The sequence below is a fragment of the Clarias gariepinus genome, chromosome 12 (genome assembly GCF_024256425.1).
Source record: "Clarias gariepinus isolate MV-2021 ecotype Netherlands chromosome 12, CGAR_prim_01v2, whole genome shotgun sequence".
Classification (NCBI taxonomy): Eukaryota; Metazoa; Chordata; class Actinopteri; order Siluriformes; family Clariidae; genus Clarias; species Clarias gariepinus.
In genome coordinates this window covers 13037804-13064742 of record NC_071111.1, presented here as the reverse complement: position 1 = coordinate 13064742, position 26939 = coordinate 13037804, and the positions used below count along the sequence as shown (strand labels likewise).

Here is a 26939-nt window from a genome sequence, read left to right as displayed (position 1 = left end):
ACGTTGCTATAGAGCTCCAGATGTTTATGCATGATGGGTGCATCACTTTGTGCACTTGCCTTCTTACCCTGATGCACACATTGCTCTGGAACTCATCAGACCATATGACTTTTTCCCATTGCTCCAATATCCAGTCTTAATGCTCCCTAGAAAACCAAATCTGTTTTCCGTTTCCTAAATAATATCACTTACAAGTGGGTATACAGCTGTTCATAACAAATCCTGCAGTTCTCGCTGCATGGTGCATGTGGAAATGTTCTTACTTTCAAACATAGCTGTTATTTCTACTGTTGATTGTTTTATGATGCAAAATCATCAAGGATTTAGTGATCTCTGATTATGGTCACTCATGATTTTGTTTATTTTCCAGACCACAGTTTGATGGTCCAGCACTGTTCTGCCAGGTTGTAATAATGCATTGGATAGAAATTAACCCACTTCCTGTGATTTCTCCTTTGATGTTTTCTTTACTAAGTGTAGGTAGTAAAATATCCATCAGTGAAATACGTGCGATTTATCCCTCCATGCTGCCGATTCCTGCAGATGCGTACGAGACCCAGTTTAGTGGGCAAATGAGACAGAAGCAAGTATGCAGACTAAACATTTGGCTTTTTATGGCCTCCTGCATTCACCCGTGGGCTGATTCCAGCTACAACAATCATTACCTTGTCCTTTCATTCTCACACACACATTTAGCAGTAACATTCTCGGTTCAGTTACTTTTTGCTTTCTCAGTAGATGTTCGTTATTGAGCAAACAATGACGTCAAACGAATGTGTAACAGATCAGCAGGAACTAGTTTTGTGCTGGGGTCAGGCAGGAAACTTGTCATTAATTCAAATTTGTGTGAAAAAAAGGAGGCTTTTTATGAGTAATCTAAAAAAATCTTTCATCACTGAAAAGGGATCAACAGAAAGTGATCAAATAATAAAATAAACATTGTTTTTTTCCCCTTTACCCATGGTAATGTAAAAGTAAACGACAAATAGAAGAAGGAAAGTGATGGCATGTTAATGGAAGGCAAAAAAAGAAAGAACTGTCAATTAATTAGTTTCACTATCAAAAAACAAAAAAAGATTTATTTTATTTCACATTTTCTTACATTCCTGTTTCTAAAGCTACCTTTTTTTTTGCATTTCACCAGCATACTCAATGTATGGGTTTATTTCTGAATAAAGGTTAAAATGAAAGGGGTTCTACAGACTCTCTATGGTTTGCACATTGTAGTATGTAGCTACAGTAAAGAATTTTAGGATGTTGCTTTCTTTCTGACTGCAAATAGTTAAATAAACCGACCCGGAAAATCTGACACACACACACACAGGTGCAATGCAAGAGTTCGCTCACATGGGTGCGGTGAATGTGTGCTGTAACACAACCCTGCAGATAATCACACAATGCTCTCCGCTAATATCTTTATTCACGTGTGTGAAACTCATGTCCATACAGAGCAGTTATTTCTTATAGCAATGCTGACTCGGACAGCGCTTCTGTATGTTTTCGTCAAACAAAACTGTCAGAATATCTTACACACACACAGAGTGTATTTAGGTCACTGGATGGGATGTCTAATACATGCTGTTTACACCATGTAAATCTGCAAATGGTGGGAATGTTAAACCGCTGTTTAGGGTCAGGAAAGGGGTTGAATGAAGCAGTATTCACTTGCCCAACAGCGTCCTCTAACCACGCTGACATTTCTTTAATAGAATGTTTTGAAAAGATGCATCTCTCAGGGAGCCCACCAACCTGTCAACCAGCAATCGAGACAAAGTGATGAGAAAGAGATGACATTTAACTTGTACAAAAACACCCATTAAAACTGGTCTGGTAAGAAAAACGATAAACAAGAAAGATGGTCTTTAAATCAGGTGGACTGACTTAATGCTAACATGTACCCCGTCAATCCGATAAAAGTCTACAATGAAGAATGAAAAGAAAAAAAAAAATCTCCCCCATTGATAACTAAAAAGCTCATACAGTCTGTCTCTATTTTGTCTGTCCATGTCCCTCAATTCAGCAAACAATTAAATCAAAGGAAGAAAAAAAAAAAAACTGATGAACAATAAATTTCTCTATTTTGGGAAAAACTGGGACAAAAAGATTAGCTTAAGCTCTGAAGCTTAAGACAGTGTCTTCCTTTTTAATTATTTTGAGCTTTTTATTATTTTTAAGTTGTTTCTTGTTTTTAAGCCTTTCATGTTTTTTTTTCTCCCCTTCCTATAATAGTTGGTTCAGTGCAATGCATGAAACGATAAAAGGGTCCCGCAGGATTGTTGCAGCTTTTTTGTTTGCGAGCGACGGTGTTGAGTGTGCCAGATGCGGTTTAACTAGTGTCCATGGACTCCATGTTGGCCGATGACGAATCCCGCTGGATACTGTCGAAGATGGCAGCGAGCTCAGGGTTGGAACTGATCTGTGACTGAAACTCGCTCATCAGGGGGCTCTTCTCCGCCTCAGGGATGGTGAGCAGAGCCGCCACTGCCCGCATGGCCGAACGCTTCAGCTCATCCTGCTTTTCAAACTCCTGCTTTACAGAGTTTGCCTTTACCTAAGGGAGAGGAAGACCATAACAGTTCAAATTAGCACTCTGTTATGGTTCTAGCTAAAAATAGACACTTATGGAGACCTGTGCATTCACCTTCGTAGTACATGTGGCTCTGAGAGGCTCCACCAGTCTGTCCAACCTCTGCAGCACCGCACTTGGACACAGAGTGGAGAGTCGGGCCAGCATCAGGAATGTCAGCATCTAAAAGAAAATAAAAATACGTCAGCTTTACAATATAGGGGTATAACAATGATATCTGGATCTAGACCCGTTTAGTGCTCCAAACATGAGTGTGTGATAAAATCAGAAGTAAAAACACCCAGAGGTGGAAACACCAGCTGTGCCAGCATGGTGTGTGACTTATTCGGGTTAATAACTGGTCTCAAATAGAGATGCATGCAAGACGCTCATGCAGTTCTTTCTGGTTTAATCCAATTTATTCACATCAATTAGTTTAGTTCTATTTCCCGGAATTTAAACAAACTGCCAGCCTAATTTAAACCCTCACCAAGCAGGTACTGATGTTAACAATGTGGATTTTCTTTTTTGTGCCAACTTCATATCTAACCGCTTGCTCATGCCAATATGAAAGTAAAAATCCTGTTAATATTCATGTTTATATTCCAAGTAATGAATTCAATACAGTTAATCTTCCTGTAAAAAGCCACAAAGGCTTTTATATGACACTCACTTTCTGTCTCACTTTTCCATGATCTGCGATTCATACTGCAAAAAACTATCAAGATATAAAAGATTCATAGCTTGTGCACATGAAAAATAATGTCCTACCTTGATATCATAATGGTCTTTGAGTCCATCTTCGACATGGTTAAGGAACTCGAAGATGTCGAGTCTATCGAGGCAGCTGTCCAGAAGAGTGTACATACACTCAAAAGCAGCCTTCCGGATGTCCAGCCCATCATCCACCGTGTGCTTAAACGGACCCATTTCAACCTAACACACAAAGGAAAGCTCTCAGTAAGCTCTGAAAGAATAGTGACCATGAGAGTATAGGAAACCAGAAGTAAATAAGGGACACCTGCCTCTCTAATCAGCTCTTTGCGCACTTTGGTCTCATTGTACAAGTGAGGAAGTACAGTGTCCAAGAGGTCCCGGATAAGCGAGGGCTTATTATGGGCAGCAGAGTTGAAGGTCACGAGGGCCACTCTTCGCACATTAAGGTCTGGGTCTTCCAATGTTTTTAGGAAATCACCTAAAATGATGTCAGAAATAAAAGAGGAGGGGAAAAATAAAGAAAAATTGAATTTCTTTTAAAAGTTGGAGAGAAACTAATTATAGTCTAAAGCAAAAAGCTTACCTATGCAGTTTTTCAGCAGGGGATCAATAGTCTGTGGGTGGTCTGAAATTGTAAACTTTACAGCAGTAACTACTGAGCTTCTAGCATAAGAAGATCCTGGAAGAAAAAAAAAAGAAAGTAAAAGAAAAGACCTACCCTGACAGAAAATAATTAAACTCTAGCATCATTCACCATCATTATCATCATCCTCTTCTTCTTATGGTCATACTGTAGCTAACATCATGCTACCAAATATTTTTCACTAGTCTTGATATTCATGAATTAGCTCACATTTTACTCAAATCTATTATGTGATACTAGGACATGACATGCTTTTTAGCTACCTCAAAACCAAAGTAATACATCAAGCAATGATGCTAACCTGATAATAGATAGCCCTTTAGCCTGGGTAGTAGCGTCTCAGGGTCTATAAGAGTGAGCTTGCCCAGGCATTCTGCCACCACGTTGCGTGTGCCCTCTTCTGTACACTCACAGTGTTTGAGCAACAAAGCCCACACACTCTCCACGTACGGCTTGAGGCCGTCTACTGACGCTGAGCTGATGATCTCCTTGAGCGAGTGCAGCAGCAGGTACTGGCGCTTGGGTTGGCCTGAGATCTCTTGCAGCACAAATGGCAGGTACTCGGGCAGGTTACCAACACTAATGCTGCCCAGCGCGTAGGAGGCGGCTGACTTGACCTCCTCGCTGGCAGAGGAGAAGGCATCCAGGATGACTGTTTTTAGTTCAGGTTGACCACTCAAGTCCACATAGTGACCCACCTCACCCAGGGAGAGCAGAGCCAGCAGGCGGATGGAGTCAGTAGAGCGCGAGTTCTTGACATCCTGGATAAACTGACCGACTACAGCAGGGCCCTCCTTAGGGCAGGCACGGGTGAGGGCTGCCACACATTTGGCGATGGAGTAGTACGACTGCTTGTGGGTGAGTGAAGCGCTCTGTGCATACACAGGGCTGGTAAGCATGCGCAGCAGGTCCATGTAGCCCAGGCTGGCCGTACCAGTGGCCACTAGAGCCTGGAAAAACTCTAGCATAGCACCGAGAGCGCCACCCTGCAGCAGTGGCGAGCGCACCAGCGCGATGAGCTCTGAGAGGATCGAGCCACTGATCTTGGCAAGAGAGTCTGGGTGCACACGCGCCAGTGTGGTCAGGAAACTAATAGCCATCTGCGAGACATGCATGTCACTCTCGCTGATCAATGGTGGCAGCTCATCTAGCACAGCGTCGATCATGGCTGGCGTCACACTGTCACTGTAGTTCTTAACTAGTATATCCAGTGCTGCCAAAGTGCTTAACTTCAGTGCCCGTTGGTTCTTGCGCAGAAACGATGCCAGGATCGGAACTGCATCGGCTAGGATGGGACGTAAATCGATCTTGAGTGGTGAGCCAGCAATCAATGTCAGAGCTTTCACCGTAGTCAGTCTGGTGATCTCGTTCCTTAGCCGTTCTAAAAAGATGCAGAGCGTGCCCGGAAGGTCTGATCCCAGACTGTCACCTAGGTTGCAGATGATTTGGCCCATGCAAGAGATGGCACGCTCTTTGACCTCCTGATCGATGTCAGCTGCCTTGAGACGCTTGATGGTGCAGGCAAAGAGGTCGCTAATGTAGGGCGAGGCATCGAAGGCATCCGGTTGGTCGAGGGGCCGGATCACCCGCACCAGCTGTTGGGTGACCAGCAGGGCTTCTGAGGTGATCTTGTAGAAGGGATCGCCCACACAGGCCACTACCGGGGGCACCAAGGCCTGAACATGGGGGTGGAAGACTTGAGGCTGGTGATTGCACAGGATCACATATAAACAGGACAGGGCATCGATCTTCAGATTGGAGGAACTTGATTTGTCATTTAGAGAGAATATGATTCCTGAAAAAATGAGGAGGCAGCGGGGGGAAAAAAAACAAACAAAAAAAAAACACGGGGTCAACAAATTTAAAATTGACATTACAATTATTAAGGTCTCACTCATAACGGATGCCACTGATTAGAAAGTACCAGTGTCTTTTACCTTGGTATGTAGGGACAAATTGCCGTTTTTTAATTTATTTTTTTACATTAATTTAACAGAAGAAACTAATACAATGTTGTAGTAAAATTTAGAATTTTTAAGTTTTGATTTACAATTTGGCATGATGTATCTTTTTTATTTATTATTTTTTACCATTTTTATTATTACCTTTAAATAACAGTGAATTAAAAAACAGTAATAAAGGGTACTACAAAAAAATATATTGTATTAAAAAAAAAATCATTGACCAATTTTAGTCAAATAAATCATATTTATCCGGGTTTTTTACCATAGGGAGATTTTGTGGGCAAAATCTGGCAACCCTGCCCTGCACAAAGCATGTGGGCGAGAGAGTTTAAGTGACAGAAAATCTAATAAAATTATAGCCATTAAGGCTATATCTCAGGAATAAGCCCGAATAGGACAACATACAGCGTCAGTAAAATTTTTATTTGCAATATGATGGTTAACACCTGCAATTATTTAACCGTTTACATCCGAGCTAAACTAAAGGGAATAATCTGTACAGATCACAGACACCATCAGACAACAGGTCGTGTAAAAGGTGCTTTAGTTAAACAGATGGATAGATACCACAGTATGCGTGATTATTAATTGATACATATTTATGACAACACTGATATTATGATGTCCAGCCCCATTTCTATTTGAACGAATGTGCGAGTAGAAAACATTCAGGACACTGTAAAATGCAGGGGAGGCCAGAGGCGCATACCTGGCACGAGCACTGGGATGTGCTGAGTCAGAGCCCCGGGGAGCACGTTTACCAGCTCTGTCAGCATGTTGAAGCAGCACTGCCTAGTCTTCACACTCTTCTCCTTCATTTGTTTATGCAGGGCTTTCACGATCATGGGCACCTATACAAAAATGCAAAATTTGCTTACAACCTCAAAATTTTTAAAGTTGTGTATGTACAGCGATATACAGAGAAGAGCGAAAGTAAGAGAATGTAAATGTGTTTAGTTTTGTTTTTCCCCACCTGGCTCTGCAGCATTGTTAATGGGGTCTCGCCTTGTTCCATAGCATCAGGGTCACACAGCCAGCTCTGGGCTGGCCGTGTCTGTTTTAGGAGGGACAGGTAGGCGTGGAACACATCAGCCTTCACATTCTCCTCACGTTCCTTAAAACGGGCAATAAGTGCTGGGGAGACTGTGCGGTAGAATTCGGGCAACATCTCATGCCGGGTGCTCACCACAGCATCAAGGCATTTGGCTGCTGCTCGTCGCACCTTCCAACTCATGTCGTCGTCATCGCTGTATTCGTCATCGCTTCCTGCAACAGTTCCGAGGCATGGAGTTGGTTATATAATGATAATAAACAACAAGCCACAGGTTTAGAGTTACAGTTACACTTACAGTTCTCCTTCTGTCTTTCGCCTGTTCCCTTCAGGGGTCGCCACAGCCAATCATCTGCCTCCATCCCACCCTATCCTCCACATCCTCTTCTCTCACAACAACTAACTTCATGTCCTCTCTCACTGCATCCATAAATCTCCTCCTCTTTGGTCTTCCTCGTTATACTTATTTTAAAGGCAGAACCTGCTTTTAACTCCCTTGACTAAACAGAGCAGGAAAAAACATGCTCACCACATGCTCTCATGCCTCACCTTCACCGCAGGAGTGAGATACATCGTCAAGGTCATATTGATACTAGTACTCCAAAGTGCCCTTACACTTTAGTCAGTGATTGATCCACACAAACAACTTAATTTGTGTGGAAATGAAAAACATGATGGACGTGCATCAGGCCTAATTATATGTTTGTTTTTACAGGTTTGATGGACAAAAGCGTTCTACACGATGAAAACTGTGGTGAATTTTCTCTAGATAATAAAAATTCTACATCTTGTATAAAGTACTTGATCTGGAACATCTCGATTTATTTCATGTAGTTTGTTATTTAGACATTGGTGCTATTCTGATTGACATTTATTTGTCATGTATGCATAAATACCACACCCCAGAACGAAAACATGCACAACCCAAAATGAAATAAGTTCCATTGGACTGCTTCTCTAAGAAACCAATTATCAATCTACTACTTTCAGGAAGGGCAAGAGACTAAACATGGAGAGGACATTTCTGAACTTCCTCTTTTCTGCTTATGGGTGTTACTACCATTCTTACTTTTTTCTCCTCCATTACAGCTAAATAAAAGGCTCTGCTATAACGTTGAGGAATACTAAGGTACTTATACATCCTGGAAAGACCGCATAGACAGTAGGACAGTGTTCATTCTTTATTCAGTCTTAATACCTTGATAGTCTTCATCAACACCATCTGCATCCATTGCATTCTCATCTTCATCCTCATCATCATAGTTGTAGTTGGGGTCGTAGGTTAAGTACTTGAGGCAGATGTTAATAATTGTTGGGACATGCGGGTAAACCTCTTTTGGACACCTAGGTACAGAAACAGAATGCGTCACTGGATTAGACACAGTTCTGAAAATTGTTCACAATTAAAGCACATGCCCAGTGGGGTTGCAGCAGGCTGTGGTTTCTTCTCGGGCTTCTGTTCAGCTCTTAGTCTGCAAGCTTATCTTGGAAAAACACAAGCAGATAATCCTCTCTACATATCCATCATTTCTGCAGCTGAAGAAATACGAAGTGGGTTTGAACCCAGAGAAAGCACATTTATTAAGAGTACTAAAAAGAAAATGCTGTAAAGGGAAAAGGAGTGGGTGGCTGAAAATCATTCCCACCCGCTGGAAGACACTATAATGAGGTGATGACAAGATAAGAAGATGAGGTGACTATGAATAAGCAAGAACAAGAATTTTGACATTTATCAAGTTGAATCCATAGCATCAGTTCTCACAGTGTGTATTCACCCATTTGAGATGTTTTTTAATTAAAAAAAAAACAAAGAAAAAAAAAACAGGATGATCATAAGATATGACTACACAGAAGAATGATTCTGTCAACAGGAATTTAAAGTGTCATTTATTTTGATTACTCAGCATTCAAGCACTTAACTAGCTCGTCATTCTTTGGGGTAAAATTATGTCAGCTTCCAAGTGCTCAGGCAACCAAAACCTGAGACTGGACAAGGCTTTTACCTGCTTGATCGACTAATTAATGAATTTATGGTTTGTCCATCTGTGTACCTGTAAACTGGTTGTGCAAATACAAACCTCCTGACGAAGGACTCGAAGGCTTGTATGCAGTATTCCCTCAGTTCATCATCATCAATGTTACAGAACTTCACCACTAATGGAATAATCTTCTCCAAGTACTCGCCTGTAGAGGACACGAACAGCACAGTTAGCATGCGTCTCTATAGCACGTACACGTTGAATAATCTTTAAAGCAACAGCTGGAGAACGGAATTTTAAATTAAAAAAAGGCAAAAAAAAAAATAAAACAACCTAAAAATCCCGTCTCAGGTTCTTATATTAAAACCATTCTGATAAAGAATGGCTCTTTTTAACGCAGATGAATAAAAGATGTCGCACACAAAACTTAATTAAAACTAGTAGCAGGGGAGAACACTACAAAATTACTTTGAATGCACTTGACTGAAGTAATCTTGCACATCTTAATCGCTGCTGTCTTTGTCTCATCAAACGCTAGTGGTAATTGGCCGATGGCAGAACATGCTCCCTAGCACAGCTAACCTAAATGACTTTTCACTTCATTTCACTCGCGCCGTTCCGAGTGCGTTTCGGCAGTGCGGCTGTGGGATGCAGCACAGTGACGAGGTGACAGGTAATAACTGTGTGACTGCAGATCATCCCACCCCGTGTCACACACTAATGTCCAAGTAACTTGTGCAGCCTGCTTCCAGAGAGTTATGTTTAACACACACCCCTCCGCTATCTTTCCTGGTCAGGAAGTGCAGCCTGGGGCTGCTCGGAGATCCCTGAAGCATAACTAGGTGGGTGATCAGTCATTTGTTTCAGCAGTAAGAATTATTAAAAGGTTCTTATTGTTGACTTTAACATCGCTCCAAACGATAAGTTTAATATAACTAAAGAATACCCAAACATGGCTTCACAGATGTCACTTTATTCCAGTGCAGGTCTGAGCATTTGTTACACTTTGATTATAATATCAATTGGATTATTAACGGATTATTAGGCAATGCGTAAACAAGGCTAGTAAGCGATTCAGAAAGTTAAACCTTGCAGAACTAAAAGTAAGCCTTGGGATGTTTTTGTTGTTATTGTGATCGCAAATGTGGTGCATTTCATTCAAGCATAATATCCATGTTTGTGTGCAGAGTGCATAAAATAACAAGGAAAACAAACAAGCAATATTTGCTCACCGATTCTGTGGCCGGCTTGTCGGCTGATGGCAGCGATGCACTGGATATAAGTGCGTGTGGTTGACATGGAGTCGTTGCGTGAGAGCTCAGACAATAAGTGCTCAATGAGGTCTACAAAGACAAGGTTCCCACAGCTCATGACCAGATGACCCAGCGCTATAATGGTCCTCTTTCGCACAGCCAGCCGAGGGCTGGTCAATTGGGGCAGCAGGCAGCTCAGGATAGAAGGGTGGAAGTTCACCAACAGACCTCCTTGTCTAGGTAAAAAAAAAAAAAAAAAAAAAAAAAAAAAAGAATTGTTAGATCAGCTCTGTCAGAAATAAAACCTCGAGTGCTGGCACATAAAATACTGAAAGCAGCTTGGTCATGTTTAACACTTAATCCCTTTATTAAAACTTTAAAAACACGCATTACTTGTCTATTAAACATTTTGTCAGAATGTTTAATTCTGCCAGATACGGGTTTCTGGGCATGCCGTGTTCAGGCTGCAAGCAAATCCGATGCGTTTTACAAATCTGATCTTTAGGGCTCGCTATCGGATTTGGCTCTGTTTGGACTGGCACTCTAAATCTGACATGTTCTCTTCCTATCTGCATGCAGCTCATTATTTCCTAATATATCGCCCTGTTTCAGTACATTCCCTCTAGCATTGCCTGTACTGATGCATCCTCCCAAGTGCTGTCAGACATTTCACATCATCCTGTCCAGGGACAATTGTTCTCCATTTCTATATTCCAGTTAAATGGTTAATTTAGCTGCAAGGAAAATTCAAGAGCACACCTTTTACATACATAGTGGTAATAGCACCTAAAGTAGAAAAAAGACCTTCCGTGACATCATGACTCGACAAATAATGACATAGCAAATAAAATTCAAAAAGAATTACAATTTTATATCCCATGTCTATTACTTCCATCATCTCCCCACTTTTTTGGCAACAAGTTTGTACCATGGATCCAGTTCCTAACCATGTGATTGTGTGGATTTGGACCGCTGCATCAGGTTGCAAGTGACCTAATGGACAGTTTGAAATCCACTTTGAGTAGGTAGCGTCAAGACTGAGATACATCTTTAGGAATTCGAGCTGAATCTGATTTCAAACCAACTCTCGATGTGGGTCAGATCAGATTTGCAAAAAAGTCTATGAAAGCAATCTGATTCCACAATGAATTCAATCTGGATGTGTCAAAAATCTTATTTGTGCTGACAGTCAGAACAAGGCCTAACTATTGAGCCTCATGATGTGAACGTTTACAGCAATGCTACTAAGGCCTGTCTATTTCAGCAGTAAGAAACCTTGCATATAATTTTAAACAGAAAAAAGCCAAACAAGGGGGTCCCAGGCGCTTCTAATTCACTTTGTGAGCATATTAAAATGTACCCAGTGTCAAATTTGGCAGAATATAGAAGCAACAAATAACCATCAGATTATGTGAAAATCTAAAGTTTTACCTTGTGTCAAAAATGTGGAGTTTAATGAATTAATCACTTTGCCTAAAAAATGCGTTTCAGAAATTTCAAGCTTTTGCTTGACGGTCACTGACACAAGACATAAAAATAGATTGTGCAGCGTTTTGTTTTGCATCTACACTCGAGTCAGCCAATAAACAGTTTTTGATTCAGACCTCAGCCAAGAAGATTATTATTGCAATCTGGGGCCATTTAGAGCCCAACTTAATTTCTGAGTGTATTGTAAAATAATATTGGAAAAGAAAAATGGTTGTATTCATGGGGTGCAATAGTAGTTAGACTAGAAGCTTAACAAGCACATGCAGCTCTGTGTTTCTTTTCCAAACATTCAACTAGAAACTGCAAAACTGTTAGTGACTTGAGGATGTACTTCCAAAGTACATGAGGAAGTCCTGATCGAAGCCACAAGGTGACTTTACTCTTTAGTCGAGTCCAAAAACAAAACAAATAAATAATTAAATCAATAATTATTTTAGACCTCATCTAACAAGTGCCTGTCCCTTATTGCTCCGTTCTCTTCCATACTGCAACTAATAGTTATGCTAAGAACACGTCCGAGTACAAGCTGGTTCTGAACTGAAAAGAGAATAAAAAAAAAGGGACACAGAGGTTGTGCTCTAATCTCCAGAAGAAGCCATCTATCTCCCATAGGGAGTGCGTTTAAGCGAACCTGCACAGCATGTCAGCCATGATGTCCAGGGCTTCGAGTTGCACTGACACATCTTCCTGCTTCGCAATGGCACTTGTAAGACGGCCTGTGATCTTTTTACAAACACTGGCAGCAAGAGCAGAACCTGTGAGAAATCAGAAAACAAACACAGACAGCCTGAATTCAACAATACTTTTAGCAACACATGATCATTATGAGAAAAAAAATTAATGCAGGGGTTTCGGGAAAAAAAATATAATAATACATACCACTAGATGCTGGAGGGAGCTCCCCAATCACTGTCTTCAGACCAATGCTGGAAATGTCTCGAAGCTGCTCTTTATCCGACAGCATGTTCGTGCACAACGTCTCCACAATTGTCTCGACCTGGTACTCCTTCACTTTGCTCACGAGCGGTCCCAAACTACGACACAAATTACCATCGTTTTAACGATAATCTATAAACAGGCTTTATTTAACAAGCAGAAAGGTTTTATGTCTATGGCTATTGTCTAGTGACTGATTTTTTTTTGGTCTTTATGTGCAGGATAAGAGGAGAAGGTTTTATAAAAATAATAATAAATAAATAAATAAATAAATAAATAAAACCCGCAAGGGCCCAATAAGTAACTTATGACGAGATAATTATTATTATTTTTTTTTAAGTGCTACTGCTTTGGCCTATCACTGTGCATTATTCATTACAGGGCTGGCTGATATCTCTAGAATTAATTAAACAAGTGGATAAATCGCAGGCTGGGCTTGCAGTTTTATTTTTTTTCTATTCTTTGTCCAATTTAAATATAACTAAAGAATTAAAATTCGCTGTGCATGTTTACACATAATACGCGTCTCAGTGATGCATGGTGATGATGTAAGTATAGTTCTGAATCCCACCACCTTCTGCACTAGAACACATTAACCAAAGGAGCAATCCGGCTGACGTTATGAATATATATATTTTTAGGCATATTAATTGATGTGAACAGATCACAGACAATATCTTCATAACCAGGAGGATGTCATCATGCCGTGGCTAAACATAACCAGAAAAAGCAAAAGCTAAGGCAGAGCACCAGACCTCATAGCCGACTCCCAAACAACTCATTACATTTCTGTTTATGCGGACATTTTTTAACAATTTGTGAATTACTGTGTCAAATAAGTATTTGATCACTTGCTTATCAGCCTGATTTCTGACCCTCAAAGACCTGTTATTTTGCTTTTAAATAGTCTAGCTACACTCTGCTCATGATTCTAAATTAGTAGCACCTGTTTGAGGTCATTAGCTGTCATAAAGACGCCTGTGCACCCAACAATCAGCCAAAGTCGAAAGTAGATATATGGGGTATCAATGATGCTAAGAATGGTAAAGAATCAGCCCAGGACTATTCGCACGGAAGGTTCCCCCGCTTAAGTCAGCCCATGTCCAGACCCGTCTGAAGTTTGCCACGGACCATCTGGATGATCCAGAGGAGTCATGGGAGAACGTCATGTGGTCAGATGAGACCAAAGTGGAACTTTTTGGTCTTAACTCCATTCGCCGTGTTTGGAGGAAGAAGAATGATGAGTATCATCCCAATAATACCATACCTACAGTGAAGCATGGGGCTGGAAGCATCATGCTCTGGGGGTCATATTGGGCAAAAACCTCCTTCCCTTACTCAGAGCATTAATGATGGGTCATGGCTGGGTCTTCCAACATGACAATGACCCAAAGCACACAGCCAGGAAAACCAAGGAGTGGCTCCGTAAGAAGCATATGGACTATTTAACTATTTGTTATTTAGCAAAATAACAGGTCTTTGAGGGTCAGAAATCTGGCTGATAAGCAAGTGATCAAATACTTATTTGACACAGAAATTCACGAATAAATTGTTTAAAAAAAAAAAAAATCATACAATGTGATTTCCGAATTTTTCCTTTTTAGATTCTCTCACAGTAGAAATGCACCCATGCTGAAAATTGTAGACCCCTCCATGATTTCTAACCAAAAGAACTTGCAAAATCACAGGGTGATCAAATACTTATTGACCTCACTGTATATATAAACAAGATAGTTAAAAAGGCTATGTGTACACAATTGTTCTCTACCTAGCAATTTATGTACAGGATCTGAGCAAGGGTTTGGTGAAACAAAAGAGCATGACACTTATACGTGCCTGCTGAACATCCCACTTAGATTTAGCCCTTCTCTGAAAGGGATAGGTAGATATAACCTCCACTCTTATGGGAAGGCTTTTCAGATTTTGTAGATTTTGTAGGGATTTGCCTATTCAGCCATAAGAGCATTAGTGAGGTTAACCACTGATGTCAACTGAAGAGGCCTGGGATGCAGTCAGATTTCCATTTCAAACCAAACCATGTCTTCATGGAGCTCACTTTGTACAAAGTGGCAGTAATGCTGGGACTGGTTTGGGATTGCTCATTACAGAGATCACAGAATGGGGTAATCAGGTGTCCATGTAGCATACTGTTTCTTTCCTTTAGTCTCTATCTGTTCTCTTGACTAGCTAACTAGGTGACCACATGTAATAACTTATTACTTTTTTGCCTAGTCGGCTGCTGAGCAACAAAAACAATTTGTTGACAACGCAGCACACTTGCTTATCCACCCAAATGCTCAGCTAGTGAGAATATTTTAATGAACATACTAGATCACGATCACATGCCAGTCTATTTTCAGTAAGGTCTTCTATCGGTTATGGTGGTTACACCTCACTCATTTTCACCCGAACAACAGGTCTAAATATAAAACGTCGTTCATATTCAGTCTACACATACTGTAACTCTCATACTTCAAAACCAGTATGTCTCAATGTAAGCTACCTAGGCTACATGGCACTATGTTTAGGTTTACAGACCACTAATGGTTGCCCTGAATAGCACTGACAACCTAAAATCAGCTGCCCATCCGGAGCACACAAGTTTGATTTCAGGGTGGTGCTACAAGTCGTCCGCACCTGGGAGTCCAGAGAGCAGGTTTGCCATGCACTTTTTATTACATACATGACAATCAGTTACAGAATCCAATCATGGGTGTCCGTGAGCTCATGCAAGTGGAGGATAGCACTTTCCTCAGCGTGTGTATACAATTATTTATTTTTTTATTAAATCAAAATTAAGGTGCATATAGGTACATCATCATAGGTCTTTGTTGTAGTAAGTTTTTCTGCTCTTCACACCAACCTTGAAGTTTGTGACAAGAACAAGTATAATGTAAGTAATTAAAGAAAAATTCCACAAACCTCATTCCTTACATGTACCTTACAGCACAGTGAAATGATTAGTAACCCAGACCCTTAACTGTTTGAGCCACCAATCCCTAGTGAAACTCATCTGAAGCTTCTGCAATCGCCCCGACCTAAATCGAATTGGTATCATTCAAATTTAAAGTGTGTTTAGTACAAATTTAATTCCTTCACGGAAACATATAATAATAAAAATAAAAAAAAGACTAACAATCGACCTTTCAGTTGAAGGATTGCATGTTGACCTACGGTTTAGAATTCTATTATAGTAATATTTAGAGGAAAAACTAGTTAAAGTAATTTCTGTAATATTTTTTCACTTTTTTGGGGGGGAAAAAGATGGGGAAAAAATAAATAAATAAACTCTGCCGTGATCCACTGTCATTTTCTCAGGATTATGTTAACGAATGCAAATGAAAGTAAATTTACTCAGATGCTTAGACCTAACCCACTCTGCTCTGTCAATCATCACTTTTTATACAGCTGCAGTCCCACTGAGCTGCTCTTTAACAGTTTAAATATTCTAAAACTGTAAGTATTGAGGAGAACATACCTGGTAAGATAGTCACCGTTTTATTTATCTTTCTTTCTTGCAGCCCATGCTTCCTTCTAAAACCTCTTGCAATACATAAACTCTTACTTAAATACAACGATTCTGTTACAGATCCAATGCATTGCAATGAAATGTGTGTGCAAACATTTTTTTTTGTATTGCTGCACAAAAAAAAAAGAAAAGAAATTCTACAAGCACAATCCAGCCAGTACCATTTCACAGCCAGGTTCTGAACTTCTCCATTTTTGTCTTCCAGAAGTTTGAGGATCATCTTGACCACTTTACGCTCACTGTCATCGTCCAGCTTGATCGAGTCCTTCTGCAGCTCTGACATCAAGTCATTAGTGGCCATGAATCTGTAAAATAATAAAAACACAAAAACACCACATCCTGATTATGCTGTAAACACATGTCGCATGTGAAAACACAAAATAAAGACTAGACTGATGGACAAAATGTACAGGTATACATTGCAGGTTTTACATGCAGTAAATGTATTTCAATCTTTTTCCAAGCCTTCTCCTTCCTTTGTGTAGTGCAGGAGATATATATAAAAAAAAAATTCATTGATCCAGATTTAATTCACCATTATAATGGCGCTCTACACAAAGAACCCTGAGTCATGGAATATTTTAAAATCGTTAAACCAGGTTTTTAAACCAAACTGTCACCATCCTTGGATATTTATGCAATTCAAAGATCCTGTTTAATACGCTTTAGCAAAAGACTCCAGCTGTGCTGCTTCAAACATGCTCTCCCATGTTATTCAGAATTTTTTAATACATTTTGAACACATGGCATGTGCAGCATGGTCAACTTCCTCTCAGGTTGTGTTTCGATATTCATTATATATTTTTCTGTTTATGGTCATGCTCAAAATTTAAACAGGTGACTGTATCCCGCTGCTGCAAATGTAAAGTACATTTCCAACTACCACAAGGCGTGGTGGTGTCATCCTCACTAGACTAACCTATGAGACTTGCAGCACAAGAGACACAACCATGTATGCAACATGACTTAAAACATTAGGTGCAATGCATGACATTAAATAACAGACTTCTCCTAGTATTATTTGCAGGATTTAGAGTGCATTAAAATAAATATGAAATGGTTATTTCTGATTGGACGAGTGGCATTGTTCGAGTGATGATATAGAGCATAACAGCACTGGGATGGTTTAACTATATGCATCACAGATGTTTTAACCGTTATTAATAAAACTAACTGTGGGTGAAATTAGGGTGGTACAGTGCCTGCCAAAACCTACATCTAAAGTACTTTCAGCAGAAAACACATCTGATAACAATATGTCCTTTTAAACAACAACTTGGAACAAGGCATTCTAACTTACACACTACACAGTTCAGTGCAACAGCACTCCCTGCCTGTGATCCTGGTTAAGTATCAACAAGGACATAAACATACTTTTAATCTACTTTGGATAAGACAAGTAAGGTGCAGTTGAGTGTACTCTTATTGGCTCTAAAATCCAACAACTCATAAAAGAAAAGAAAAATAAATTATTAATTAAAAGCACCATTATCTTAATGACATATTTTGCTCTACAAGCCAGGAACACATGTAGGACAGATGTTTTAATGTGTAAAATACCATCGACACTGCAAAACAGACAAAACTGTTGGAAACTGGGGTCACAGGCATTGTGTGTGTTTAACTGTGCAAAAACTCTCCTGTGTTGCAATTATTTTTTCCAGTATGAACATGTATAGCTCTAAAAGCCTATAATTGCACATGTGCAGCTCACATTCTCAGTCTCTAGCAAAGGTTAAACCGACAGGAGACTGGATTCACCACATCCTCACTTACTCTACCAATACCGAATCTGAGATAGAGCCAACAATACTACACGTCTGCATTTGGAAAAGGGTTAAAGAAATTATGGTAGAAAAACGTTCTGAAATTTATTAGTTACATCATAATCCAGGATTATTTTCAAAGTCAGCTGTGCCTTTGATAGGAAGAACAAGTTAAAATACAGACCAAAGCATAAAATTATGATTTTTATCTGTTTGTTTGCAGAAAAGATCTACAGCAATTTGCTGTAGTTGTTAAGACTATCCCCAGGCTTTACGAGGCATGAAAAGGTTGTGTGTAATTACTTATTTGAAATTGTTAATCTTTAATAATATGCAGAGGGACGGACAAACAGGCCCCAAGACGTACCCCTCCTAGTACCCCTAGGAGTCCCCTGGGAAAGGCTACCGTGATCCTGGACTAGATAAGCGTTATAGAGAATAACTGAAAGTGAGAGAGATGGATAGGTAGATAAATAGCTATGAATCATAATATCCTATATTCATACTGTATTATAAATGTTGCAATACATTAGATATCCTGCAATGCACACAGCTTTATTCTTTGTAGAATCCTACACAAATGGCCAGGTCAGACAATTTTTAGACACTCCCTAACTGACTCCATTAGTATAAAGTGCCAGTGATCAGCATTTGGGAGACTATATTCAGTGAGTTCAAATAAGGAAAATATTTTGACAATGCATTCACATGCACCTGATTGTCTGTTTATTCCAGATAAAGAAAGTACTTTTAAGACAGTAAAATATTAAATGTGGTCCAAACACCATATTTAACACAACGACGTGTGCATCGTTGTGGTCAGGAGCTCGCTTTTTTTTTTTCCTTCCCCTTTATAACAAAAAAAAAAATATCCAGTACATCACACAGCACTACTGTTTTTAGTGCTGCACTTAAAAAGACAGATTCCTATTAGACAAACCACAAAAACATATGCATAGCAAAAGTACTGATAGTGTGTGTGTGCTTTTATCAATCATCATCTAGATCTTTCGGTAGAAATTAACAAAAGCCAGTCAGACTTGGTAGCTTTTGACTGAACTGCGTGCTGACTGCTAAATTATTAGCATGTTTTTATTACAGAGTTTAATATGCCCCCACAGGGAGTGGCACGCTGTCAAGCTTGTACCCCACCTAGTGCCCAAGTCACCTGGCATGGGCGCCAAGCCTCCCGTGACCTTGTACGGGATAAGTGGAGTAGCGAATGAGTGAGAGTGATCCTCACCAACCAACCGGCTCTCTCCTGTCACACAACAGCTATCCAACCAGGGAGGCTGAAGTTTAATACATGCTGCATCACAGAACAGTGATATACATTTGTAGTAGATCTGCCCTCTCCCACATTCACGAGCTCATAGGTGATACTGATTGGCTAGTCTCACTGTGACTAACCTATTCCTCCAACATACAAAAGATGAATGCTTAAAAATGTCTAAAAATGGCTGTGGGATCATCAGATTTCAAACTATTTTAAATACTTTGGTGGTCACCCATTGAAACAATTATTTGAGCTTAGAAGCAACACAAAAACAGTTAGTTTTTCACAAAAGCTTAAACTAGCAGTGTGGAAAATTAAAACTACATCCCTCCAATGTTCCTTCCCGACAGCCACACCCAGAAAACATGACACAGCATCTAAATAGTAGTGGAAGAGCTTTCTGAACAGGCAAATGATGACATGACTGACAGGCAGGCGAAAAATGCATTATAGTCCTGACCGGTTAGATGTTGATGGTGAACAATGTGTCCTTTTCTACAAACCCTGTAAAGTCAAGGTTCTCCCTCAGAGGAGATATTTTATTGATAGCCGCTAGCTGAAGTAATGTCACTCAGTCCCTGACACTGAAGATTAGCAATGCTGGCATTATGAAGTCAGCAGAAGGACAACCAGATGCCACATCTGCCCCAATAATGCTCAAGAGCTGACTTAAACACATTTGCCTCTCAGCTCTCTCTTTTTAGCGTTTGGTAAACTCCTCATAACCCACTTTGGGATAAAACCAGAGTGGATTAGCATTTAGGCACCCATCCTGTCTCTGTGTGAACATCAAAGCTGCTGAGTCTGAGCTTCATAACCGAAAAATTAGTATCCAAATGGAGGCCCATGGCTCCACCAGACAGACGAATACAGCCTGCGAACAGCTGCTTTGGCATGGTTTGACAGGAAGCGATTTCTAGAGAGCTTGAGACAGGATGAATAATGCATAGGGGTCCAATCAACCGCAGGCTAAATGAAGATCTGCAGAAGGAAACAAAATGGTGAACAGACAAACCTTCCAGTGGGGGCAATTTCATGCTAAAATAGGAAATCAGAGCACACCATGGATGAAGATTTAGGAGGCATTTTACACTGCTTTTGAGAAGTGAAAAGGCTGATAATGTGCCACTAATAGCAACATGGAAACATCATGAAGCTTTCACTGCTAGAGTCTCGTTACACCAATATGTAATGATCAGAAATCAGTCTTATGATATTATTAAAACTAGAGAAGTGCCTTTTGTATCATTTTGTTATTAGAAAAATGTTAAGTTATTGAATAGATTTTTAATGAACCAGATATTTAGGGGAAAACAATATGCCATAATGAAGTAGCATGTTTCCTGGAATTACCTTTCTCTGCTTAATGGCATTACACTGTTTGAGTGACGATGAAAAAGTGAACAGAAATAACTAAAAAGAGGTTTACTGAATGCCAAATCAATAGTGGCAGCTCAAACTTGTTTTAAAAGAAAATTTTCTGTTATTTATAATAATCTAACAGTCAATACACTATTCTATTATATCCTCAGAATGAAAAATGAACCACAAATGAAGGCTCTAATTAAAACAGAGCGTCGTAAAATAAAAAGCATAAAGAAACATTGACACTTTACTTTTGGTGGAAAAAGGGGTTTAACCTGTAAACCCGAGGTACCTGATGTGCATCTGCAACTCCAGTCCTGGGGGGCCAGCATGCAGAACGGTTTGTAAGAATGCTTTGAAAGGGCCCCGGGAGCGTAAAAAAACTTGACCTCAAATTTTGGTTTATTTTGATCAGTGAGAACGCAATCATCCTTTGTCCTGGAAAAAGCCTACCAAGGCTACCAAGGGCAGCCATGGCTGATAAAAGCAGGAAGGCATGTGAGGGCATTGCTTGAGACATTTTTTTCTGCAATATTAACATCAGAAGTAGCATTTCTCATTTTGGCAAGTGGGGGAGTGGGGAGATGGAGCGATCATTATTAATTCAACAACACCTACACACCCACCGGACCTAGTAATTAACAGATTAGTTAAATCAGCTGTGCTTGAACAGAATAGCTGCTGTGTTGGACACTAGCCCTCCAGGACTGGCGCTGAAATTCCCTGATCTACAGTAATGTTCTTTTAATAGAGTCCTACTGAAAGTTATTGCAAATGCAGTCTGTGTTGTCCTGAGAGTTTCATATCTGACCACCTGCTCCATCCTGCACAAGAATACCGACCACCTGCTCTTGAGACTTTACCGTACTTGTGGCATCAAAAGATTTACCCCAAACATGGTCTTTTCATTTCCTTTTATATAGTTCTTCAAATTTTCTGCACAACAAACACTTAGCAAGTAAATTTTAGTATTCAGATCCAGGCACTCAATCAGTTAGCTGGGGATTTGAACACGCACAATTCAAACACAATTCACTTGTAATATTGTACATTAATAAAATTTGTAATTGCAATGACTACTCATGAACACAAACAAATGCAAGTGTGTAGTTTAAATAATGTTCTCCCACAAGTAACACCACAGGATCTCAGAAGCTGCGGATGGAGGAATCTGTTTAACTTAGACATCATAAATATTTAGGAGAAATGCACTTCCTGTAGGGAACTTCATCATATGAAATGTCTACAAAAACAACATTGGCAATGCTGAGAATAAAAATGAAACCGCTATATATATTTGGCTAAGCAGCGCAGAACACTCCCGTGCTAGTTAGATTTATTTTTTTGGCTCAGCGCACCACCTTTGCTTACAGCAACACTTGAGTTCAGCATATAATGAAAACATGATAAACACTGACAATTTAAGTACTCTTTTACACAACGCAATTTCAGCAGTCTTTTAAGATTAACTTATATGTGATACCAGGTCATGCAGAAAATAGTGTTACACAAACAGATACAAGCCCTCAGTATATAAGTGGTAATGTAACGCCTTGGGAAAACAAGTCCAAAGGGCTCAAGGAGTCATTTGTGGGGAAATAAATGACCCATGAGCCATGTGTGGGCATTAAAATAAATAAATAAATAAATAAAAACCTGAGTCAAAGGTTTGAAATATTTTTTCAGTCCATTTACATGAGTTGTTTATGCTCCACACTTCTTATGTCCATATTTGTAGCTATCCAATGAGGTTCCTATAATCCCAGGTTGCTCTTTTGTTTGTGGCTTTCAGACAAGTGTCCCAACCTCAATAGCACTCTGAGGTTCAGTTTAAAATGCATTCAAAGCCCGCTAATCTCTATTCACAGGCCCGAAGAACTCAGTTTGTCTGAAACTGCATTTTGGTGCTAAGAATATCATACAATGTTAAGACAACTTGCAAATCTTTTTAGTGATGTCATTCTAAAATAATAACTGTTGTGGAACTTATAGTTTACCTCCTGTTTGCTTTTGTTACGCAAACAGGCCAAAAATATGTCGACATCTCCCAGTCACATTCGCATGCTTGTTGAACATCCCATTCCAGATATAAGGGCATTTTCACATTAAAGCCATGGGATCGTTTCCAAGAACACTTGACTGCAAAGTCAGATTAATTTTAATCAGTGAGAACACAATTGTTCCACTCTCGGGAATCGTACCCGAGTCCGCTTGAAAAGGTGTTCCTAGGCACAGTACGGGGTACTCAGGGCCGGATTGAATCGATTATGGAATCCACACGTACCTGAACATAGGTCCATGTTTAAATGTCTATTCTCTAAAATCTATGTGCAGCACATGCCAATTACATCATTTACCCCAGGGGTGTCAAACTCATTTTAGGGTGAGGGCCGGATGGAAAGAAATGTGACCATGTACGGGCCGAATTACTTTTTTGTTTTTTTTTAATCATAGTGCATCAAATTATTCATCAGTGCATCAGGAATTCATCAGTCCCTGCTCTTTTTGTAAACATTGATAGTTTTTTTTTTTTAAGTGGATGCTAAAGCTACTACTTTCGTTCTGAGCTGTCCAGTGTATTTATCATATTTCTCTGCGTGTATGTCATAGTGCCGTTTAATGTTGTATTCTTGTTGCACAGCCACGGCTAGTGAGCAGATTAAACATACCAGCTTGCCATAGACCTCACAAAAGAAATACTTCTCTTTCCATTTCTCCTGAAATATCCGCCCTTCCAGATAAATTTTTCTTTTTTTGGACATTTTTTTTTTAAATCGCGAGTGCTTGCCACACATCTTCAAATAGCCAAAGAAATTTGATTTAGGCGCCAATTTAGAATGCGCATGCGTGTTAGAGGTTTCGGCAGAAGCGCAATAGAAGAGCAGTTAAATGATTAATAATAAAATTAAAAAATGAATAGAACCAAACAATATTGCAGCGGATACCTGGACATAGACTTTATTTAATACTACTAATAATAATAAAAATGATAATAAAGATTTTATATTTAATATTATTGTTCAAATCATCCCGCGGGCCGTATGTTTGACACCTCTGCTTTAGCCTATTCAGCAATAGCTGATCTAGCAGAAAGGCACGCAAGAGCATTAGTCTTGACATTTTTTCCCCCCAGGGTAATGAGAAGTAAAAGAAATATGAATGCTGGAGTGGGGAGTACTCGTGCTTGGGCACAGCACAACTCAATCGTGCCTAATGTAAAACCGCCCTTCTGTAGTTACAATAACCTCAACTCTACTGGGATGGCTTTCTACTATTTTCCAAAGTGTGGAGTTTGGGGATTCAGATACAAGAGCATTAGTGAGGTCAGGAAGAGATATTGGGCGAAGAGTTTGGGGTGAAGTCAGCGTCCAGGGCCGTGCGTGGGACATGCGTGTTCTTCCAGTCAACCTTAGTTAATCATGTCTTCATGGAACTCACTTTGTACACATGGGTATTTGAGCATGAGCTGGACCAAGTTTCCTTAGTTACAGTGAAGGGAAACTGTAATGCTACGGCATACATACTGGGTGTATGTTTCTCGCCTGCCATGTGGTAGGCACGGGTTCAATTCCCACCCGATGCCCAAACCACAGCCACTGGAAGCAGTGCCCGTTGCAAGTCAGGATAAAATGGGAGTGTTGCATCAGCATAAATCCTGTGCCAAGTTCAGATGGTCCGCTGTGGCAACGTCTCAATGGGAGAAGCCGAAAGACTATTACATACATTCCAAACTTTGTCGCAAAAATTTGGGGAAGAAGAACTAAATAGGTGCAATAGTCAGGCTTCCAAACACATTTGGTAAAAGAGACATTTAACAAAAACAAAGAAAAGCTAATTATCGCGATACCATGTGACAGCTGTCTAAAATATTAGTGTACCACACACAATGACATTCAGAGAGAGCTGTGCGGGATTAACTTGGACACACTAACACTAGTGTTGCTAATCAATAGTTTTGTATAATTTTCAATTTTTTTTAATCACGCTGAAAAAAAAAGGTAATGTGAATAAATTGAAAGGAGTGAGTGACAGGTCAGCAGACGAAGATGTAAGGACGCATAAGTCCATGATTGTTTTTGAGATCTGCTGTTTATTAGGAGGGTGGTCATTATGTTATGGCTGATTAGTGTACATTCTAGACTTTATCCTTATAGTTTAGGAAAGAAGCACATATGGGTATAATAGACAGTTTTCCAAACAAATGAGGTAAACGAGACAGCGGATAAAAATCGTGATGTCACGTGACAACTGTCTCACAATATCACGGTAACACGCAACAACCGTTTTAAACCGTGACATCCCTATTAGGGAGAAAGTTGTCCAGGATTCATTTAAACACTTACACTTAAGTATTGCTAAAACACTCAATTACACCTGAATATATATAGTCAGTGGTAGTTATATTTAGCATTCAATAACGTAAATAAACTGGAAGGCGCGACTGACATTAAAGTCGCTAGCTAAGCTAACAGTGACAAGCTAAGCTAAAGGGCTAGCACTGCAAACGCGTGTCAATAACAATAATATTTAACACAACTCGTTGTATTGTAAATGTGCAGCCATGTTCATAGTTTATAAATGAAACCCCACGCCTGAGCAACTGACTCGGTTTGAGTGCCAAATGACACTGAAGCTAACATGCTAAAGCTAACGCTAGTTAACAAAACAGCGAATGATCCGCGGCCTAGCCCAGGTGTGCAGCGCGCGCTAATGCTAATCTAACACACCGAGCCGATCAACCTCCTCGCCACTGCACCGCTCCTCCGTTAACTGCATACCGCACCTGAAATCCTTGTCGCTTGAAGTCATCTTCTCCAGCAGATTAGAGATGTGATACGAAGCACTCGCCATGTTTGCAGTGTGTGTGTGTGTGTGTGAGAGAGAGAGAGAGAGACACCGCTTCGCTAGCAACCACTTGTAAGTGCTCAGGTTCTTCCTCCCTTTCCTCTCTCGCGTACGCGGCTGCAGAGTAAAGCCGAGTTCTCCACGAGGTCCTCGCTTGTCTTAGTCGCCAGGCGGTGATCAGCGAGTCGAGGAGACTTTCATCCCGTTCTTAGTTTCAGGGTTTGAATGGAGGTCCGACTCGGCCGTGCAGGAGAGGGAGGAGCCGCGGATCCACACCAGTGCCGTTACATGGGTCAAAGTTGAGCAGAAAATTCTAGAGGCGGGACTTTGGTTTGATTGACAGGCAAATGGTCGAATAGATGGTGCGGAAACTATTCCCGGAAATGGAAAATCAGTTAGAACGTTGTTTCGTTTAAACTAGAAAAAATGGACAGGATCAAAGTAGTAAAACAATATAGAAATAAAAAACAGAAATAAAAAGTCAGCCTATCTTTCCTGTCCCTCATTTTTAGGAAGGGGTGGTCCCTTTCCTAGTGTGTATATAGTGTATATGTGTGTAGATAGAGAGAGAGAACTAGAACCAAACGTTTTTATTTTGGGGAAAAAAATCTAAAAACTTTATATTTGTTGAACAATGAGGTGTTCACCTCCCAGTTATAATTTTTTTGTGCAAATAACAACCTTTTCAGTGCATTACAGGATTTTTGTCAACACTGTCGGACATAAAAAGATGTATTTATATTATATTTGTTTTCTATATAAGTTTGTTTACTTTTTTTTATAACTGTTTATATAACCTGGAATTAATTAGATTATTCATATATATTTATTTTGCCTAAAAAGTCTCGAATTAAAGACTATCCAACTTTAATTGTTTTTAAATCATATCCTGGACATGATAAATGACTGAATCCCTTCTTCCCTTCTTCCCATGACCTTTTGATTTTTCTCCAAAATCCTTATTTACTAAAATGGACACAAATAAGCTACAGTAGTATATATAAACATGACAATGACTCTGTTTTGTAGATGTCCTTATTTTACATTTTAATTTTATAATTTCCTAAAACAGTGAAAAAACATTTTTGCTGGCTCATTCCTTACTTTTTCAGAAAAATTTGTGTCCAATCATTCAGAAAGTGATGCAATGTTCTTATATATTTTATATATATATTACTACAATGGATTTGAAATAAAGCAAAACTATTGCATGAACCATTTAGGAATTTTAGCCATATATGATAATGTCCCTTTATTTTCAAATGCTCAAAAGAAAGTAGATAACTGATTGATAAGACATTTGCTGGACAGTTCTGGCCTGTTTCTTATTTATTTGAACACAGATTAAGCAAATAAATGGTCTAATATTGATTCCAAATGTAGATTTTTTTATTTGTTAGCTATACAGTAGAACTCTCAAAATGTAGTTCAAAGATGTGCCAGTGCAAGTGAAGGTCATCATAAGGCTTAAAAATGCAGATCTAGCATAAAAATTTTAGGAGTAGCTAAATAAAAAATAATTGGTACGTTCTTAAAAAAAGAAGAAATGGACTGGCAATAC

At 39.7% G+C, this 26939-nt stretch overlaps 1 protein-coding gene across 1 annotated transcript; it reads right to left on the bottom strand.

The window, feature by feature from the left end:
• Nucleotides 1-1401: 1401 nt before the first annotated feature.
• cand1 (cullin-associated and neddylation-dissociated 1) lies at nt 1402-25675 on the bottom strand. The gene is made up of 15 exons (XM_053508535.1): nt 25317-25675; nt 16288-16431; nt 12541-12695; nt 12293-12416; nt 10153-10409; nt 9020-9125; nt 8140-8285; nt 6864-7156; nt 6600-6741; nt 4228-5721; nt 3867-3962; nt 3592-3761; nt 3338-3502; nt 2642-2749; nt 1402-2551 (listed from the first exon to the last, which is right to left on the bottom strand). The coding sequence occupies exons 1-15, from the start codon at nt 25382-25384 to the stop codon at nt 2327-2329; spliced, it is 3693 nt and encodes a 1230-aa protein (XP_053364510.1). The 5' UTR covers nt 25385-25675; the 3' UTR covers nt 1402-2326.
• Nucleotides 25676-26939: the final 1264 nt, after the last annotated feature.